The sequence below is a fragment of the Temnothorax americanus genome, unplaced genomic scaffold (genome assembly GCF_048541705.1).
Source record: "Temnothorax americanus isolate GAGA-0224 unplaced genomic scaffold, ASM4854170v1 Scaffold10, whole genome shotgun sequence".
Classification (NCBI taxonomy): Eukaryota; Metazoa; Arthropoda; class Insecta; order Hymenoptera; family Formicidae; genus Temnothorax; species Temnothorax americanus.
The window spans coordinates 2579715-2600940 of NW_027509231.1; the positions used below are offsets into that span (position 1 = coordinate 2579715).

The window sequence follows — 21226 nt, forward strand, 5'->3', positions numbered from 1 at the left end:
GCAATATTAATCATACAATTATACCGCGGAGTTCGTCGTAGTTTAAATATTTCTAGAAAATCGTCTTTTACATGTCCGGTGTTATTTTATCAAAAGCACGAGATGGAAAATAATCATTGATTTAAATACCAAAGTTCACGGGTCTTATCTGAACGTTCGGTCCTCGAATTTTCTAATTGTGGGAGAATTCTGAGCACTTGATCGTAAGATCCGTAGAACCTTGGTCCTCTCGATTATTTCAATAATTTCATTACAACAAGCGTCTTTGAAAAATTGTGGATTATATAAAAGTTATGCGAGAATTAAATAGCACTCAGTGAATCGAGGCTGAAGTGCAGTTATTATATTAAATTCGCGTCGAACGATAAGAACGCAATGTAGAAATCAATTCGCGAAAATCGCCTACATATATGCCACAAATACGTAAATAATTTCTCGCCGAATCACGTGTTTCTCACGTTAGATCCCGCATGTTTGGTAAGCTTGAAGAAGAAAATATTCTCGATAACGCATCAGGGCCTATTGCGTTGACCATCGCGCTTGTTCTGAACCTTTATCCTTACCTCCTTCTCCCCTTCATAACAAATCGCGTCATAAAAAATGTCTGCCTATGCGCCAACGTAGATTAATGCAACTATCGTAAGTATTTTATTAATCACCTTCGAGGCTAATGTTTGTGTACTTAGAGAATAGGATTTCTATGTGCACGCGCCAAACAAAATTTTGCGCTACTTTTTTTAGCGTCATTTAACGCACATGCCGAATTTATGATGAAATTTTGTAATAAATCAAGGTATGATTTTACAAGAATCACAACGAATTTATAAATTGGTACAGCCGGATACGCGCGCAAAATATTGGTATCTTGACGTCTTTGAATCCTGCGATATCCGGCTTGGAATTCTACAGTGGCAGAATTCCAAGATTTGATTTTCTAGCTTCTCGAGTCAGTCGTATCTATTATGATCAATGGAAGTTCTCAGTGAAACTTCGAATCTCCTGTTGCAGCTTAGGTTCTCAGGACCAATTTATCAATCGACGAAAGTATCGGAACAATTTTATTTGGCGTGCGCATCAGCTATTAAGATTTAAGTGAGTAAACAGAGGTGACGAGAAGTTACCAGGATCAAATATTGTAATATTTTTGTACCACAAGAAGAGATTTGTGAAATAATAAACAATGATTATTTAATCTAACCCACCGCGCGAACCACGATCGTGTGCATTTATCGTTTCGGCCGGACTCGATACGCTTGCGATTTGATATTCGGATCCGGTTAGATTTTTCGGAGGAAAGCGGAGAGTTCAGTTCTGCCAGAAAATAGAAAGAGAGGATGCGCGCTTTCGTGGTTCTCTACTTTTTTTTTTGTTATCTGGTTTGTGTCGGCGTAAAGAGAGCCATGTTTTACTTTTCCTCCGGAAAGGAGGCAGATTCTCGTTTACTTGGAGTGTTTATTCTTGGAATTTATCATCTTCCGACACACGGGTGCTTTGCCCTCGTCATTTTCGATCTTTATCTTCTTTCATACACACTTTGTCTCTCTTTCTTTCTTTCTTTTTGTCTCTACTGTTTCTCGTTTCTGACTCTTTCTCTTTTCCACCCTTCTTTCTTTCTGGTTTAGCCATTACATCGGCCCTACCTGAATTTATGCGAGCCGCGAAACGTAATCGTAACAGCAACTGACGCATTCTTCGCTCCTTCACAAGGGACGTATTCTAACTCGGTGTTTTTCAACCTCTGTTCCATGTCAGACGACGTTCCGCGAAAAATGTGGTCTGAATGAAAATTCGCAATCGGTTATTTTTTTTTTTTTTTAAACCTTTTGTATGATCTGCCCTATTTTATTGAAACGAATCTCAAGTATAATAGCAACAACACAAGGTGTTCGAGAAAGAGATTTACGAATAGCTGAGCTCGTTTCGGGCGTTTCACGAAATAACTGTGGAATAAGTAATCACGCACCGCGAGTTTGTAGTTTGTAGAGTACCTGATACTTGTCACGTTACGTGTTTGTTTTATTGAAATCAAGATCAAAGGGACTATCGTGTATCGTGATTTTGTGCGGAAGAGGTATATCGATAACGGGAGAAATTTGAAATTGATTTGCAGATTCTGTTTCTCTTAACCCGCGTTCTCCGTGTCGAAATAGTTTGACAATTCAATCCCCGAGTAGTAATTATCTCACGAATAGCTCCCCGCTATTGATATACAACTTCCGCAGTGGCAAATCTCTCCGTGACGCACTGTCGATCCCTCGCGCGTCTCGTGGCATTTCTATCGCGCAGAAAGGGTTGAAAAACACTGTTCTAACCGAATCTAACCGAGGCTACTGCACTAACAAGAGAGGAAAAAAAAAAGGATACATACACTTATGTACACACATGTATAGCTAAAAATATCGCTGCCCCAAACCTTGTGTATATGTATAATAAAAAAGCGACCGTGTGTACAAAGCCTTTTTTTGCAGCGTCGACGGGGCGTCGTTCTCGCGGCTGCATTCCGCGCGCGCGGCACTCGTCACGGAAACTCGGAAAAGTGGAAATGAAAAAGTAGCGCGGGGGCGATCGGGTTTCATTGAAAATCGAACGGTCGACGGGACCGACGAAAGTTTTTTAACTCGTCTGCTGCCTTCACCCCCTTCCCCTTTCTCTTTCCCCGTCTCCACCCCGTGTTTCGCGAACCCTTTCTTGGCGCCAGTCCTCTCATCGATCGGAAACGCGGAGTGACCTTTCACCTTCTTTCTCTGCCGCCCCCGCGCCGTCACGCGAATATTATTTAAATCGCGCATTAATCGAGAACGGAAGTTAGCCTGAGTGCAGCCGATCGATACGACGACACACCGCGACGGCAATCGGCTTGTTGAGGGGGTAGACAGAGCGATTTAACCCTTTGTGGCACCCACCGTTTCCCCGAGTAGTTGCGTATAAGGTGACGCTTGGAAACGCGGGGTAATCGGGGGAAACACGCCCGAACGTGCTGTAATTTGCGCAGACACGTGTAAATACAATGCGCGAACATTCTTTGGTTTTCTATATTGCGCGCGGCGGTATCTAGCGACTTTTTCTGTACAAATAATTCTTTAGTTCACTGTAATAGAAAATTAAGAGTTTAGTGATAACGATAATAATCAATAATTCTTTGTACATGAGATAAAATGCGATTTATAAAACATACAGGTCCATTTTTCGCGCAGGCTGTGTATGCCATTAATATTTTTTGTACAGTTATTGCTGCGCACTTATATCGCCGCGAGTTTACTCATGAAATTCTTTTCGCCGGTAGTTTCTTATATTCTTAAAATGTGCTTCGCTTCGCACGTTGCTGACTTTGCGGCAAAATAAAGTGGCACGTGACGGGTAACCATCGCGAAAATAAGGCGGTTTGCAAGGGGTTAACACGCGATATCATGCTTGGAGTATCGCCGGAATGGAGTCTCCTGCGGGAGTTCACACAGTCAGCCTTATTCGGATCCCGAGAGGTGGTCTCGTCCCGACAAGAATAAACGGCATTCTATATAGGGTGTTCTGTAATGTTGCATGCAAGTAGCAGCGTTTTATTCCTTTAATAACCGGAGAGAATATATCCTTAATTTGAAAATTTGAAAATTTTATTTCGATCTTCTCTTAAACACGAATGATTTATAAGATTTTTAATTTGGGATTTAAAGGTTTTAAATGAATCCAAAGTATTTGTGAAGATTCCTAAATTAACGATATGGAAAAATTTTTTAAATATGAAGATTTAAATATAAACGCAAGCCGATGACCTCTTCATTAAATATTTTTATCTAATGAAAATAAATTGTTATGAGTTTTTATGTTTTTATGTTTACACTCGTTATGTTACCATTATGACTGTCGGCGGATATTCCGGGTACGTGCAAATACGTTAAGTGAGGCACGTAAAAACGAATATTGATCAGTCCGAATGGCGGCGTGAGCTTTCGGGGACTCCATTTTTCCAGATCATGGAGCACCTCGAGTGTCATTTTCCTGTCGCGCGGACTCTGTGCAGGAGTATAGTAAATCACTTTCGACTCACGGTCCGCGTCTCTGCGTATAAAGATAAATTAAAATAGCTTATGCATACTTTGAAACAGACATAATTTTTTTTACGTTTTATCATATATTGTTCCAGACATCTTTAAAAACTTTTTCTTAAAGATACATTTCTCTTTTTTGACTTCGAAAATATTTCATCTCGCCATATTTTTTATCAATCCGTGTATAAATATAGAAATCTACTGAAACACTTATTTTTGCTTGTTATTAAGCAAAACGTGTACAGATTACTTTTAATAAGGGATCATAATGTGAGTAGAGAGATCTGAGAGACGTTCGGAGGTTTATGAAGGACCGTGGGGCTTGAAAAGAGGGATTTGACGTTCTGAGGTGTTCTATGCGTCTCGACGACAGGGATATTTCACGACATTATTGGGTTTATGTACAAAGCAGCGCGCATACTCGCGCGCATATGCAAGCACTTCGCGAGCGGTGCGGTGCCCGACCGCTCGCAGAGTACTCCATTACGTTTCAGGTCTATCGGTGCCGGGCACTCGTACCTTGAGACAGACAGAACCATTCGGTATCCTTGAACAATACAACGACCCCGTTCCGCTCGTGCATCAGGTTATGGAAGTATAATTGCTTTGGTCGTCTCGCGCATACGTATCATTTCAATGATTAATTAGGCCGACCGGCGTAATGTCGTACACGCGGTGCACTGCCTAATTTCTTGGGCCAAATTGTTTCGCGGAGATCGTAATTTGTCTAAAATACTGAACGTGTCTACCTGATCTTGCTGGAGAAACGCCGTGCATAAAACAAAAATAAAAATTCGATTAGTTTAATAACAAATGTAGATAGATGATAATTTTTTTCTTTCTTTTTTCGTTTGCGAGATTAACATATCATCAATTGTAGCACGTTTATCGATATCAGGCCACACTCGAGGGATTGACGCGTTACCGGGAAAACGAGAGAATCGCCCTTACCGGACCAACTCGCTTTGCCTACGCACAAAACTTGTATACGCCCATTTTACGCTTTTTCTCTGATTAATCGCACTGGTTTGGAGTTTGATCGATGTTTAACGAGGACTTACGTGTCTGACGCTTTAATCGCACGTTCTCGTCGTCTCCCTCGAGTACCTCGCATTTCGATCGCGTCGAGGGGCAAGTGTTTGCGCTTCGTTCGAAGACGCGCGGTGTACATCTTCGACGCAGCTCGTTCGTTACTTGGTGCACACCCTTAAGAGATATTTTGCACTTTCTTCGTATCGAACGACAATCGCATATCTGAAAATTAATTACGTTTCTCAGTCAGTGATTACATAATTGCTGCATAAAATAATCTGCCGGGATTCAAAGATAGTAAAAGTGGAAAGCGAAAAAAGCTGGGAAAAAAGTACAAAAATGGTAAACAGAGCTGTAGCAATACGCCGTGTTTTCCAGCTTTTATACCGCGAACTTCTCGGTTGCGACATTTCAGCGTTAATGATAAATAAAAAATTTTCACCATTTTCCGGTATAACGTCAGCCATATTTTGTCGTTTTACGAAGGCAGTGCAAAATTCGTGTTAAATACACGAGAGTGGCGGCGTTGCTCGTTTTTAGCTTAGTAGCTCGGAGCGTCGCTTGATTTAATATTTATTCCTTCGTTATTATGGCCGCCGCGTTTTTTTTATATCAGGTATTTGCGAAAATGGCCTGTAAGAGCTCGCGCCTCTCACAAAGCGAAATTCCATGTTTTTAAATACGAAATTATTAAGCGCATCTTTAGCGTACAGAGAGAAAGAAAGAGAGAGAGAGCGTCTCTCGAGCGACGAAGTTATTTGGTATATGAGCTCGCGGCTCAATTTATTTAAATTTATTTAAACGATACAATGTGTCTCTCTCTCTCTCTCTCTCTCTCTCTTTTTTGCAGCCCGTAAAGAGCAGCGACGCCTCAAAGGGAACGCCGCGGTAACGAGTGATCGATTTTTAATCAAAGACCCCGCATTTTCCCGGTTTATCGTGAAATATAACGGCATCCATTGCGCGAGACGTTTATTTCAAAAAGCTGCTTTCACACAATAAACTAATGTAATATTCTTTCTCCATTATACGTCAGTTTTCGGGAATCAATTTATCCGATTGCGAAAAGCGATATTTCAAAATTCTGCCGGTACTTTTTTCACGATAAACGTGACAAGAGGAAAAATATATAATTTTTTTTTTCTATTATTTACATGTTTGGTGAAATGTTTCTCTCGTTCTGTCTGTCTCTAGCAATTCGATTAACGCGCGTTCAGGACGTAACACATATAACATAATATACATACACAGTACAATTCGCGAGAAGAAGCGGAGGACGTTTAAGATAAAGGAAAGAAACGTAGAGAGGTAGGGAAGCGACTAAAAGAACTCGGGGACGACGAACGCGCGAAATTAACGAGAGTGAGATCGGGATCGGAGGATCCAAGGATACGGAGGGGATCTTATTTGCATCTGCGAGGAGTTAAAATGTCCAACGACTCCGAGGGGACTCAAGACCTCGGGGGATCTTTGGAATCCAAGGATTCGAGAAGCCGAGTATCTGTAGGTTCAAGATTCCGAAGATCGAATGTCTCAAGATCCTAGGACTCGGTGATCTAGAGATCTCAGAATTTCCAAGAATTCGAGAATCCAAAGATTCAAAGACCCAAAAAAAAAAAACCGGGGGATCCGCAGTTCTGGTCCGTGGATTCGAGGATTCGACTTGATCCTGGAATCCGAGAGACTTCCACGGAGTTGAGTGCCCTACCCGAGTATCCAAGGATCCGGCGACCCTCGAAAAAAAGCCGCTCTAGAGCCAAACCAAAAAAAGTATCCAAATAAAAATACCACAAAGCGAAAGCAGCAGGGAAATGGCATAGAAGTAACAGTAACGTAATCGGAGTAACATGACGAAAAAAAATCGAATAAGATAGAAACGGAAAAGTAAAAAAGAGAGAGAGAGAGCGAGAGAGAGAGAGAGAGAGAGAGAGAGAGAGAGAGAGAGAGAGAGAGAGAGAGAGAGAGAGAGAGAAAGATACGAGTCGCCGGCGACCGGGCGACTCGCCGCGTCGCGTCGGGAAGCCAACAGTTGAAAGTGACTTGTCTTGTGTTGATGTTGCAGGTTCAAAAGCCTGGCACATGCGGCTGACCTTTGACCGGGTGCCAGGCGGCTGCAACCTTCACAGGTGCAAGCTGTGCGGCAAGGTCGTGACGCACATCAGGAACCACTACCACGTCCACTTCCCCGGCAGGTTTGAGTGTCCTCTCTGTCGTGCCACGTACACACGTAGCGACAACCTGCGCACGCACTTTAAATTCAAACACCCCGAAGCGAGAAAGATCGATCTTAATGATTTCATGGCGGGCTCGTTGGCGCTCTCAACAAGCAATGACACCATGAACACGCTATCCTAAAGACGCCGGAAGACAGGAAAAAAAGATAGATGAGATATATATATATATATATGGTATATATTTATATATTTAATATATATATATTTAAAACATATATATTAAATATATATTTAAATATGCATATATATACATATATATTGAAACATAATATATATAACATATACGCGCGCACCCCAAAAATTATATATATATATATAAACGATGAAATATATACTGATAGCGCGGGTGGCCGTAGCCACAGGGGGGTATTTCGCGTACGGCGAAAGTATGGCCCTGAAGTTACGGCCATTGGGGGGAAAAAGGGCCGGTCTCTCTCGGCTTTTCTTCTTTCTCGAACACCAAATCTTTTGTAGGTTTTACGCTTAAGGGATATCGAGAACTTCTCCTGTAGGGGTCTTTTTTAACAAACGAAAATCGCAAAAATGGCAAAAAAAAATGGAACAGGAAAGATTAATATACAGCGATGTGTACAGTTTAGTGTGCGGTGACATTTTTGGGAGTGGGCTTGTTGTAGCTAACGTCGAAGCGCTGTGAGGGCTGTTCTTTCGTTCTTTCTTTTTTTTTTTCTTCCACGAGTCGCCGAGGAGCAGAGGTGCGCGAGCGCGCGAAAGCGTATCCGCGATCCCTCATCGAGGCCGACGCTCCGCGTCGCGAGGGTCGGGAGGCCGCCGCGATCACGAGACCTAATTCGATTTATCTCGCCGGACGAAGGAGGCTCGTTAGCGCGCGACGGTCACAACGGCGACGAAACGACGACGACGCGTTGCTCCTCCTCGGACTTTTCGGGAGATCGAACCGGTTCGATCGCGATTCCCCGGAAGATGGGTCGCGCAAAATCGAGCCCCTCTTCTCTCCGTCTCGAATTGATTCGACATCCCGGACGTCTCGAGTTCTCGGAGAGGTCCCACGCAATCTTTCCGAATCTCGTATTACGAGTCGCAAAATCGAGGTGGAGTAACCCGAGCGTCGTTTTCAATCGCGGCGAGAGACCGTCGGCCGATCGGTCGATCCGAGACGAGCCGTATTATTTAGCGCAGGTCGCTTTTTCGGCGTTTCTCTTACGCGCGCGATGAGAAAGTACCTCTCTGCCTCGCCCTCGCGCGGAGCTGTCGTGCTTTTTACGTTCGTGTTTCGTTGTGATTCAATAACGTCGCGGGCGATCGCGACACTTTATCCACTACGCTCGCGTGCGTCAGCCTCGTGCACGGCCGCGTCCGCGTCGCGACAATGTCCAAAGACATCCGGGCAGCTTTATATCTTTTCTTTTTCTTTTTTCTCGCGGTGAGAAAAACGAGCGCTGCGCCGATCGCCGATAATACTTTTTAGCGAGTGCCGCGGGGTAAGTCCGCGCGATTGAATCGATGCGAATTAACCGCTCGCGCGGTTAGTGTGTGTGCGCGCGCGCGCGCGCGCGGATTTAATTACATATTTAATATAAATGCATATATATATATAAATAAATATATATATATATATATATAAAATGGGAGCAAACGTGGTGCCAATTTCCTCCCGTAGATGCTGCTGCCGACCGATCGGGACGGCGAGACAGCAGCCGGAAAGAATATTAATGAATCAATTAATTAATTATAATGATATCTATTAATTATAAAACTGAGTCGCTGGGAGTAATTCATTCGATACGCAGGGTGAGTCGTATAGTTGTTGAAGAGTTTATAGTTGGACTTCATATTAGATTGTAATCGTAATGTATTATCAGCCTTCGGGAACCAGTAGCAATATTAACAATACGCGTGCGCATCTACGCGCGTGATTTACACGCAAATATACACACATCACACGCACGCATACACGGACTTTTACACCCTGACCTTTCACACGCGGCTACACACGGGGCGCAGCTCACGAAGGGCATCGGCACCGCAGAAGAGACACGCATCCGCGACACGCAGCACACCCTTACGCGTACACGCGCAAGCAACGCGCAACAGCAAATCGAGCGACAACGAAAGAAATCTTCTGTCCTTTACGTTTGTGAAATTTTGATAATATACGTTGTGCAGCGCGCTTTGCAGTCCTAATATGAACTTTGACTATAAAACGCACGTTACTTGTTAATTAACACCTAAAGTCTATAATATTAATGATTAAGCCGCACGCCGCGCTGCTGTAAATGCGCGATCGCGCGCGCGGAGGTAAATAGTGGAAATCACGAAGACATTCCACGATTCGGGACTTAAGTGCGTAGGCAACAAATAAGGTTTTACTTGTATTGGATGATTTATAGAGTACTATATTTTATACTTTATATAACCTACCACACACTAATAATCTACCATTGGTTGGAGATATATAGTTACGTTAAAGATTAATTTTATTCAAGGGATGGTCACGATACTCGTAACGTCATTGCACATTGATATTTAATTGGTTGGGGTGCAATCTGTTTGTTTTTTCTTTCTTCTTTGTTTGTTTGTTTGTTTTTTTTTCTTTCGTACATCATGAAATTTATGTGTAACGTATATATACATAATTATAATCATGGTTTTACAAGAAACACGGATAAATGTATGTCGCTCAAAAGCAATTAGGAAACCATTTTCCTCAAGTGCCGGCGTCATCTAATGACGGTCTGATATTTTGAAGTGTCCAAGATCCTCACGTTTGGTCATAAATGTAATTCACAAACGTTTTAACGGCACCTGGACGTTCCGTCCAGAGGAAATCGTCCAAAGAGATGATCTCCTAATTACTTTGAGAGAGCGATGCCTCACATATATATTACACATACACAAGGGCGAGAAGAGAAGTGGCGTTCTCGCAAGGTAGGCGTGGGACACGTAACAGGGATAGAAAGCTGTTCTTATATTGAAGCGAAGCGTAGCGACCCCCACAGCGTTTCAGTTTTTCAGACAGTGCGCGAATATTTTAAAAATCTCCCCCGGACAAAGCGAGATCTAAATCGATTGCTAATCTACGGAGCTGGTATCCAAAGTCCGACGTCGAAGACACTATCTGCAATCGAAAGTTATATAATCGTAACTTTAATAATAGATGCGTAGGTATTTTCCTTTGGCAACCTCAGATTTTTCGGTTAGAAACTTTTCGTTAAGCACACTCTTTCGCATTGAATCTAAGAATTAAATTTAAAAGGTATATTTGCCGGCGCTGATTACCGTCATATAGTTGCAAACAGCAATAATTTTTTTTTTTATTTCACGGGGGTCGCTAGAAAACGGCCACACATACGGAGAAAAGAACACCTACGTACAGGCATACGCAGAAACCCATAGCTATTCAAAGAGCCAAACCGCAATATTGTGATGAAATGATATTACCGTCGATCTTCTCTCTTTTTTGCAAAAAAAAAGGGGCACTTTGCATAGTTAAGGCAACCGAACACGCATATACCTATATAATTTAATAATATATAACCAGAATATTAATATATTATTGCAGATTATTAAGTATAAATATTAATATATTGGATAATTTATTTTATTTTGTTTTATCGTTTTACGATTTTATATATATGTTATTCACTGTTTATATATACACAGCGCAACATTATATTGCAATACGCGACACACGCAAGGTTTATTTATTGACAGGGGCGGGTTGAATCGTGTTAAGGGTGCACTTGCAGGCCTACCTCCTTGGCTGAGAAATCACACGTCGATCGACTTCTCTTCTTTCTCTCTTTGCCTTGCTTTTTTCCCGAGCTTTTTGTTCCCTTTGCTACCTTCGCGCAACGCGTTGGTTTCGAACATCTATATTAATTACGATCGCCTAACGTTCCGTCGCGCCTATTGCCGCAAAAGTTGATTCTCCAGCTCTGATTAATAACTGGATATCGGACTATGTGATATTTATCAGGCATTTTTTTATACGAATATTTGTTTTTTGGATATTTTTTAAAATCTACGCAAAATATGACATCATTTAACGAATTAAAATTCTGTAAATGATACAAAACTTAATTCTGTGATTTAAAAATGAAGATATTCCTATGAGTCGTATGATAATTCAGGAGTTGATTGCAATTTCTACGTCGGGGGCTCTAAAAGGAGTTAATAACGTGAGATGAGTCGTTTCTGCTGCACAGAGAGCGAGAGAGAAAGCGAGAGAGCGTGAGAGAAAATCGAAACGCGAAAGAAGCAGAGTCTGGAAGGGGAATAAGAGAACAACTTTTACGAGCAATGCCGATTTTCTCAACAATTCCGTCCTCCGTGCGCGAAAACAGGGGTACTCAAATTTGAGGCCATATAACGCCAGTCTATTAAAATTAACTTTGTGTGATTATTTAAAATTGATCATTGAAATTAAAGATATTTTAAATATAATTCTTAATGTAATTGTGTTTTAAATATCAAGCGTTTTTCTAATAAAAAGAGGGAAAATTGTCGTTATCTATGAACACGTTAACGTTTGTGGGCTTTCGCTGAGGGATTTGCGAAGAATATCGATATCCATCCGCCAACGATCCCCGCTATTCATTCGGTAACATTTTTTAGACTCGAAGGAACCCCGATGGGAGCCGCTCGAGCGTCTCCGGAGCGTTGTAGGGCGCTGTTTGAGAACCTCTACGTCGAAACGTCAGCGTGATATCTTTCCGCATGTCTTTCCACGGTGCTCTCGATAAGTCAAACTCGAATAAACGATGGGCGATGGTTACGGACGGCGCGGCGTGGCGCAGTTTCGGCTTGCGCACGTGACTCGCTCGTGTTCTTCGCAGTCTCTCCTCGCGATGCATCCGCCCTGCGCGGTGCATTGCGGGGTGTACGGTGCATCCTCCGAGAGATGAAACGAGAGAGAGAGAGAGAGAGAGAGAGAGAGAGAGAGAGAGAGAGAGAGAGAGAGAGAGAGAGAGAGAGAGAGAGAGAGAGAGAGAACGCGCGAATCTGAGGCGAGATGCGCACGGCCCGGGATCGATGTTCCATCGTGCGCGCGAAATTATGGCTCGGCCTGCAGTCGGGACGCGGTTGTACTTAATTGGTTGACCGCAACAAAGTTTGCCGATGGAGTTTGCTTTTCATCTTTCATCCTAATATTGCGAGAGTCAATTTCGCGGCCGCCGCCGTCGCCGCCGTCGCCGCCGCCGCGACCGCGGTCGCTCCGCCGCCATTAGAATGCATTCGAGATCCACCCCTCGAGAAACTTCCGTTTTTGTCACCCGTCCGCGCGTGAGTAGACGTCGTCGAGCGAGCGGAATTACCCTGGAGCATCGGTGTACTTGGTCACTTTTTTTTCTAATTTTTTAGATGAACGCCGAACGTTGCAAGAGCTCGCGCGCATGGCGCAATTACGCGGATCGATGGAGAAGTCACGCAACACAGGAGATATTATATTAACCGACGAAATTACTACGTAATTGTTACATTTTTGCCCTTTTAACGTGATGCAGTTACGCGTTTAATTGCGACTGTATTTCGACGTCTCTTTAAATTATATATCTTGTACCTTTTAAATTATACCGCGTCGCGATTATCTGTAGAGACACTTTTTTTTACGCTACTTCTGACTTTTTATCGAAATAATTATGCGGCTGAAGTAATTATGCGTAACGAATCATTCTGATGCTCTGTCATTAATTGTCGCGAGGTCAGCCGCCGATCTGCGAATATTATATCTGTAAAGCGCGCGTTAATTAATTCAATAATGTCAGAATCAACACTCGATTTTCCATCGCGCGATATTTACATAAACAATAGCGATGTATTTATACGGTTGCGCGATTATTATTCAACAGCGTTCGTAGACGCGTGACTTTTCGCTCGTGCTGATGCCATTTACGTATACGTTGGACGTTCGTCGGCGTGTGCCGGCCATTGTCAATTGTTCATACACAAACTGTCAAATCATTGTACAAAGCCGTGCGGCACGCGGCACAACCGTAGGCCGTCGCACATACGCGAACAATTTATATGTGTACACGCATAAGTTTCACGCGAACGGACGGGTCGTCGCACGACGAATGGAAGCGAATACATATTTTCTCGTGAAAAGTTATTCTCCGCTAAAGATTCTAACGCAGTCATTTACGCGGAAGTTAATTAAAATCCGAGAAGATCACAAAGCTTCAGTCTCGAAGATTGCGCTCTCATCTCTTGCTCGATTCTAATTTTTTAAACCTCGGATTTCCGTGACGGGAACCTCGACGTCTGAAACTTTCTGCGATTCTTTTTAATATTTTAGATCTAAAAATTTCCCACGGATATCAAAGTTTTTGAATTTCAGATTAAGTCACTGTAAACGTTACATCCCGTGAATTCACGGGACTTTCCGCGAATTTTCATCGAGCTCCTCGAATCGTATAGCTGCCATAATTTCGCGTTTCACGCTGGAGTCTCGTGGCCGGAAATCTGACGCGTGCTTTCGCGCCTGTATCGATCGTCTGGCACTCACGAGTGCTCGCCGATTGCGTGCATACATGCGAAACACGATGTTTGGCATGCTACGTATATTTCGAACATTCGCGGATAAATAGCTGAGTAGATGCGAGGGCCGAGCCAAGTGGTAGGCGAAGCGCGGTTCTATCGGAGAGCATCGTGAAATCATGTGAACCAGTGTCTTTCGAGCTTTTCCAGATCGGACTTTCCTGGAATTTCTGATCGTATTGTTTGTTGCAATAATAATTTTTATTACTGCTATTGAAATCTTTCTTCTTGAAATTTTAGCTGATTCTGGAAAGTTCTCGCCGAAATTATGTTACATTTCAAAAAATGTGGGAAAAAATGGTAATTTCTTTTTAGAATATTTGCGTATGAGTGCAAAATATGATGAGGACGTTGCAATTGTCAAATATAAACTTGACTATTTTAAGGCATGATAACAAATAGTATGTACATTCATTTTTAAAATGTTAACAAGTTGTATTTTTTGTCTTATATATTTTTTAGAGTTAAATATATTTTAAATATATTTTTCTGGATTTTTTTCAAGCTAAATAACCGCATTGATGCCCGTTGCGGCTTACCATATATTCCCGTTCCACACTCTATTATAATATATTGCGAATCGCGCGAGAAAGCGGGAGGAAAATCCGATTCGGAAAACACTGGTGCGATCCGCCGAGGACGCGAAATCGGGAAAACAACCGCGAATGGAGTCGCTGTCGATTCGGAGACGTAATCGGCGCGGATTGTTCCGTCCGCACGAGTCGAAAATCAAACGAACGAACTTGCCGCCATTTGCGTCGCCGCCCCTATGCAGGTGCGAAAAGGGGGAGAATTTTACGTCGGCGTTTTTCTTATTACCGTCGCATTCTTGCGATTTCTTCCCTTTTCCCCCGTGCATGCTGCATTATTGCGCGGACTAATTTATTCACGGCGTTTTATATCTGGCGCCCGCCACGCCGACGCGCGATTTACTTTATAATTCAACTCTCCCCCTTTGCCTCCGCTTTTTCATCCACTCCGTGCCCCGGATCCTCTTTCGCAACTTCGCATTTTGTCACGCGAAATTTGAATATATGACCGAAACGCGCGGCGCGGGCCTGGCCAAATTTTTAAAAACCGAGCCGGAAAAATTTAGATGAGGATTCGAGGGGATCGTCGTGCGAGCTTTTCGCGTGAAACATTAATTCAGCCGCGTCGTTCGGAGCACGAAACTTTAACGAATCGAAGTTCTTCCAAATTAGATGCATTTTTTAACAAAGCGCTGAATAAAGCCTTTAAAGAAACGAAAGTCGCGCGAATGTAAAATGTTTTAAATATCGGCGCGTCATTCTTCGCGCGATTCTTCTCGGTTTTTTCGGGATTGGCAAACGCGCGTGCGAACGGCATCGTTTCTAAAAAAAAAGCCATTAGAAAATTAAAACGCGACACAGCAAAAAGTGGAGCTCGTCGCCAAGTATAGCGATATACGCGTGAAAGTCAACGGGAAGCTACACGGCGCGTCGCTGCAGCCGCGAGCGGGGCAACAATAGAAGCTGCAGAAGTGCTGTCGGAGCGTCGACGTTCCGAATAAAACGAATTCCCCTGATAAAAAGCTAACTCCGAAGCACGCGATCCAATATAAACGACCCGTCAAATCTTTCGTCCAAGTGTTACGAGCCAAATAAATCACGATGCCCGGAGGCAACGTCGCCGCGACGAAAAAATCGAGAACTTGTTACGAGCGTAGAACAATAATGTAAACGAAGGAAGAAAAAAAAATTCTCGACGTTCCGAGATGGATTGTAATCCCGCGCTGGACTGGCCCACGTTAGATTCAAATGTATTTCGATTTAAAGAAAATAACACAGACGTTTGTACGATTTTCGCGCTCTGAATTGTTTATCGTTTTGCGACGACACACGTTGCCCAAAGAGCCGAATATCGCCAAATCAAATTCGAGAGTGCTTGGAGGGGAAAGAGTCTCGATATAATCTTCGTTAATAAATAACTGTCCGCCGGAATACGCGTCGCCGTTGCTATTCGACGCGACGAGACGTCCTATTTCGTTTCGTATCGTCGTCGGAAACCCGTAGCTTCCCGCTTGTCGCGGCGCGCAGTATCGACATGTGATTCTCGAAAAGAGGGTTCCCGGGGAAAAAGCCCCGCCGCGACGATAACGGCGTTATGGAAGCGCGAGGCAATAACCTTTGGCGGAAAGTTTATTTTTCTGGAAGTGGCGTGACGCGAGAAAACGAACAAGACGGATTTTTCTATAAAGGTTATTCTTCTTTTTCTAAATCCCCGTGATTTTTGTACGCCCCGCTCTCGCAGAATTTCTTTTTCTCTAGCGAACTATACACGCCGAAAACTTTTCGCTTTTCGTTTTTCTGCGGAGCATCGGAGCGGACGAAATCATGAGAGTGGAACTTGTACACAGGGTGCCCCCGACGAAGCGACGAAGCTGTATATATATCACTGGCACAAGAGCGTTTCTCGGCAATATTTCTCGTCTATCTGAAGAGTAATCTTAAAATCTTAAGGACTTAAGAATCTAACGCAGAAAATTATTAGATGGTAAATACTTAAATGTTCGGCCATCTAGTTGTCAAACTCTATGAATGTACATGTTTCGTAAATGCAATGTGTGTGAAAGACTCGGAAGAATTTCAATCTCTAGATGTGCGAAACCTCTTGCAATTAATCTATAGAATAAATCGTAGTTTAAGGGACACGATCCGGTGGTTCGAGGAAAGAGAAAATCGTGTGTGCTAGTGATTTATATATATCTCTTCAGGGCGCCCGAACATTTTGACGCGTGTAAAAGCTCGCGTACACCCAACGTACACGTCCGATTACACACATATGCATCTGCGGGGACAGACAAACTGCACCGACACACCGAAAGATAGGAGCACACGCAGGGTGGGAGGGGAAGAAGGGGGAAATCTGGATGAAAAAGAGAGAGAGAGATAAAGAGAAATACTCGGCACACAATTTCATAAAACATTGAATCGGCCTGCGCGCCGCCGTTTTAACTCGGTCGCGGGTCGCCTGGCTGTTATATCGAAAACTTTTATTAATTATAAATGGAAATTATTACGATGTACTACTATTACTACCACTACTGCTACTGCTACTACTACTATTATTACTATGACTACTGCTACTACCACTACTATTACTATTACTACTGCTACCCCACTATTACTACTATTATTACTACATATAGGTATTTATATATTTACAACTGCGTGGTGTGGAGTGGAACATTGTGATATAATAGATTGGTGCTAACACCTTATTGAAATTGAGATGAATTTAATGAAAAAGAAAAAAAATCGTGCAATATATTGCGATAGTAAAAGATTGCGGGGGCAACGGGGCGCTGTCGCGCGACGGACAAGTTGCGTTCTCCGGATACTTTCGGTACGGGCGGGAACACGAGCGGGTAGAAAGGCGAGAGCGAACGAGTGGAATAACGTTTCTCCTGAATTTTCTGAAATCCTCGTTACGCCCGGCAGCTCATCCGATTCCGGGCGGGGTGGTCGAGTTTCCGCGCCGCCGCGATCCGCGGAATGCGATGACTCGACGGCGCGCGGCGATGCGCGAATCACGAGTGTCGATTGTGCGAACGCGAATCCGCGGCGTAACGTTCGCGTACGATATCGCGGAATTGGGTAAACCGCGATGGAGGGATCTTGGTTGTATGGCACAGACGTTGAGTACTTAAGGAAATTTAACTTGTCCAAATTGACCTTCTTCGGAGAGCCTCCGGGTGAATTCTCGAAAGTCTTAATTGTTATCGTCCGATTGTATCTTTGGATCGTTCTTTCCAACATACTTGCACCTCGCGATCTTTCGATTCAAAGTTCCGCTTTGATAGCGCGAGTTTGAAATGAAGATTCTAGCAGCCGTGCGCTCTTTCGTGTTCGGCTGTCGCGCGTATATCCGACGCTATCTCAGCTTCGGCCGCCGCGCCGCATCGACGACAAAAGCGCGAACGAATCCCCGGAATCGGGCGTGGATCGCGGGCGATCGAGGAGACGTTCTAAACGACCGAGGAATGAGTGAGCGAGAAAAGCGAAGAAAGAAACTATGGCTGTGCAAGTGAACATTATGAGTGTAGTTAAATAGGCGTTACCTAGGGATTAGGCTTAGCTGATAGGAATAAGGGGCGCGTTTAGGCGTTTTGTTGTTTTTTTCACCGTCGCGCGACAGCCCCCTGCCCCCTTTGTACATTATTAAACTAAATAAAAAAAGTACTATTATTAATATCTCTTTATATAATAATATATACAAATTACGGATTAACTATGGATATATATGTATATACACACACACACGATATATGTATATATATCTATCTTCATATATATATAAATATATATATATATACATTTTGTTATTTTTCTCGGGGGATGAATAAACTATAATAATTGTAAATCGTAACAATATAGGGGATCAGTGTTCCCCGCGAGAATACTGAGCGTGTTCTACTCATCATTAAAAAAAAAAAAAAAAAAACAAATTTAAAATAAAATAAAGTAAAATATGAATCGGCGCGACTGTCAGACTGAAAGTTGTGATTTTACACGGCGTGTGTAAATATAGAAAACGAGCCTCTAAAATTAGATTCGACATTTTATGAACGAACGGCGAGAGGAAGAAAATCGTTATCCGTTGCATTTTCCGCGTTGTGTGATAACGTGCGAGCGCGTACGTGAGAGAAAGAGAGCGAGAGAAAGTGTAAGAGAGGAAGCGAAAGAGGTGTAGACAGATCGGGGAGAGAGAAAGAATGCGTGTATGCGTGCGTGCGAGAAAAGAAGGAACCAAATCGCGATCAACGTTTCCTTCCTTTTTTTTCCCAATATTGTCGTCTCGCTCCTCTTTCGAACACACGTCGAAGAAAAATTTGCATCACCGTCCCGTCGCGCTCAAACACCCCGAAAGCTCAAACGTCCGTTAGTTCGACCGGCGAACTTAAAAAAAGAAAAAAGATATTCGATCGAGCTAGGCCGATCGAAGAAATCGTTATTAATGTGATTGCAAACCTTTCGTCAACGTGTGTGTCAATCGTTTGTACCTTTCTTTCTTATTACGTTCTTGGTCTCGGACCTGCACCCCCCCTCCTGCCTTTCCCTTTTATCTTCTCTTTTCGTCGAACCTCGGTTTCGACTCCTTGTTTCCGATCTTTCTTTCCTTTCACCGTTGTCACTCGTTTTTTTTTTTCCGAAAGATTCGTAAGCTTTTTTCCGACAGTGCAGTTACTTACGGGGACACTACGGAGTAATGAATGCGATCGCGCGATTAAACATTCGAATAAAAAGAGGGAGCAAGGGCCCGCCGGTCTTTAACGCGTTTGCGAATCAAGTTCGGTCGCGTCCGCGCGATCGTCGTCGTCGCCGTTTTATTATCTTTCTGGACCAGGAAAACGGCGGCGATTTACTTCAATCGATGATTTTGCGAAGCGGCGGGTTGCTTGAGAGCTGATATCTTTCTATTACACGTATAAACGATCGTTTGGCTCGGAACGTACAATAGGCATATAATTTAGCAAAGTAAAGGAGAAAAAGAAAAAAAAATTTTCGCAGAGGAACTTCTGACCATGCCGATCGATGGAATGAAATGGTTAAGGGCGTCAACCGGTTTTATCACGAGAAACGATTCTTACTACTACTACTTCTCTTATTGTTATTACAATTATATTCTTATCCTTATGATTATTCTAACATAAAGTCTCTTATGTTTACACAATTGCATTATTATATACATCTTTAATTCTAGTGTAGATAATACGGATGATAATGATGATGATAATGATGATGATAAACAAAAAAAATGGAGAATTAATCACATGTGCATTTAATGTATTTCATACTAATTTTTTGATTAAACATAATTGTGTGTTAACCGTGCCGTCTACCTTTCTTTTTTTTTCCAGATCATTTTTCTCCCATTTCGACGTTCGCATATTCGCCGACGGTATCTGCGCTCTCTCGATCCCATTTTCTCCTTAAAATTTTCAATTTTCGCATAATCGAGATGCAGCGTCTCTCCCTATTTTTGCATTTCTGCAGAAACCGATGAGGATCGTAAAATATGCACGAGACGGCGCATCGTCGAACACCTTGGGAAAGTCGTAACTTGGACTCGCGATGAACTGGCGGATATTTATGAGTGTCAAGTGTTATTAGATATTAAGCGGTCGCATATTTCAGGGATATTTTCGCGTTTGCACGGGTATAATCTGATGCCCCGTGCATCCGCCTCGATCACGGCAGCTGCCTCAATCGCAGTCTTTAACGGAGCGTCTGTGGGATCTCACATTCAGTTCAACGCCGAGGACTATGACAACACTTTATGATCTAAGCCGGCGCTGAATTATATCGTCGATGAGCTCGTGTGCGATAACGCTAATATTAGCGCGAAATAATGCAGCGGCAACTAGCGTACATCGCTGCGACGAATACATTCCCGTATATAATATTCTTATCGTTCTGCGATATCGGACCCTTTTTATCGTATAACATATAATAACAATTTTCTATCCCAAGATTATATGATATTTTATAGCTGTGATCGCCTAGCGGAGATATGGGAATGTAAGCTACATTTGAGATGAATTCTGAAGAGCCGGATATACACGCTGTAACCATACAGAGCTTAAACTGCAAATCCCAGAGTGTACCGATCGAAATAGCCTTCCGCAGGAACGATCCCGGGGACTCTGGATTTTGAATCCTCGGACCGTGACACTCTCAGATTTCGGGCGTTACGCGACTGATTGGGTCCGAAGACCCGTGGATTCCTAATCCGTTTGTATAAGCCGGTCGAATCTTCGGAGGAGGGTCGTCTGAGATTCAGGCAATCAAACGTAGATCGAAATGTCGTCGGGGCAAAAGAAATCGGCGCGAACGGAGTGTCGGATCGCTTACACTTCCGAGTCACGTGTGCGCGGTCTTATCAGAATTCCGATTTCACGTCAGCGCTGAGTTCGACGAGAGTTTGTTATATAGCGGCGCGTTTCTCGCGATACATATCGGGAATATGCTCTTCGACGTCGGGGCGCCTGCTTTTTTCCCCGTGCGAGAGATCGCAGATTTTTACGGTGCCCGAAGTTACGCTCCCTCGACCCGAACGTACTCGAGGATTCGTGTTCGATACGAATTCTCGAGAACGTGTGTGTGCTTTTGTGCGCGAACGTGTTCTCGACGAGGAGCCGCTCCTCGGGATTGTGCGTAGGAGTCGCACGGATCCGAATCTGGGACAGAGAAGCGTGACACTATTCCAAATCTTCCAAGTTGTATGAGTCCTACAGAGATTGAGCTTAGACGATTTCTCATTATCGCGAACAGCCGCGGCGTTCGATAATGTTTGGCGAAGGGATTGTTCTTCTTTTTTTTTAGAGGGGATATTTTTAATCTTGGGACTAAATGCTGAGATTCGTTTCTAAGAGAG

The 21226-nt window shown here is 43.2% G+C and overlaps 1 protein-coding gene across 3 annotated transcripts in view; it reads left to right on the forward strand.

Moving 5' to 3' along the window:
• The window catches only part of LOC143899359 (uncharacterized), a 77720-nt gene that overhangs the window by 43009 nt on the left and 13485 nt on the right, over positions 1-21226 (forward strand). The window contains exon 6 of one of the 3 annotated variants that reach the window (XM_077409648.1): positions 7138-19678. The exons of the other annotated variants lie outside the window; for them this stretch is intronic. Coding sequence (XP_077265774.1) covers positions 7138-7430 — 293 coding nt within the window. The 3' untranslated portion in view covers positions 7431-19678. Of the gene's footprint in view, positions 1-7137; positions 19679-21226 lie in introns of those variants that run through there. 3 annotated transcript variants of the gene reach the window in all.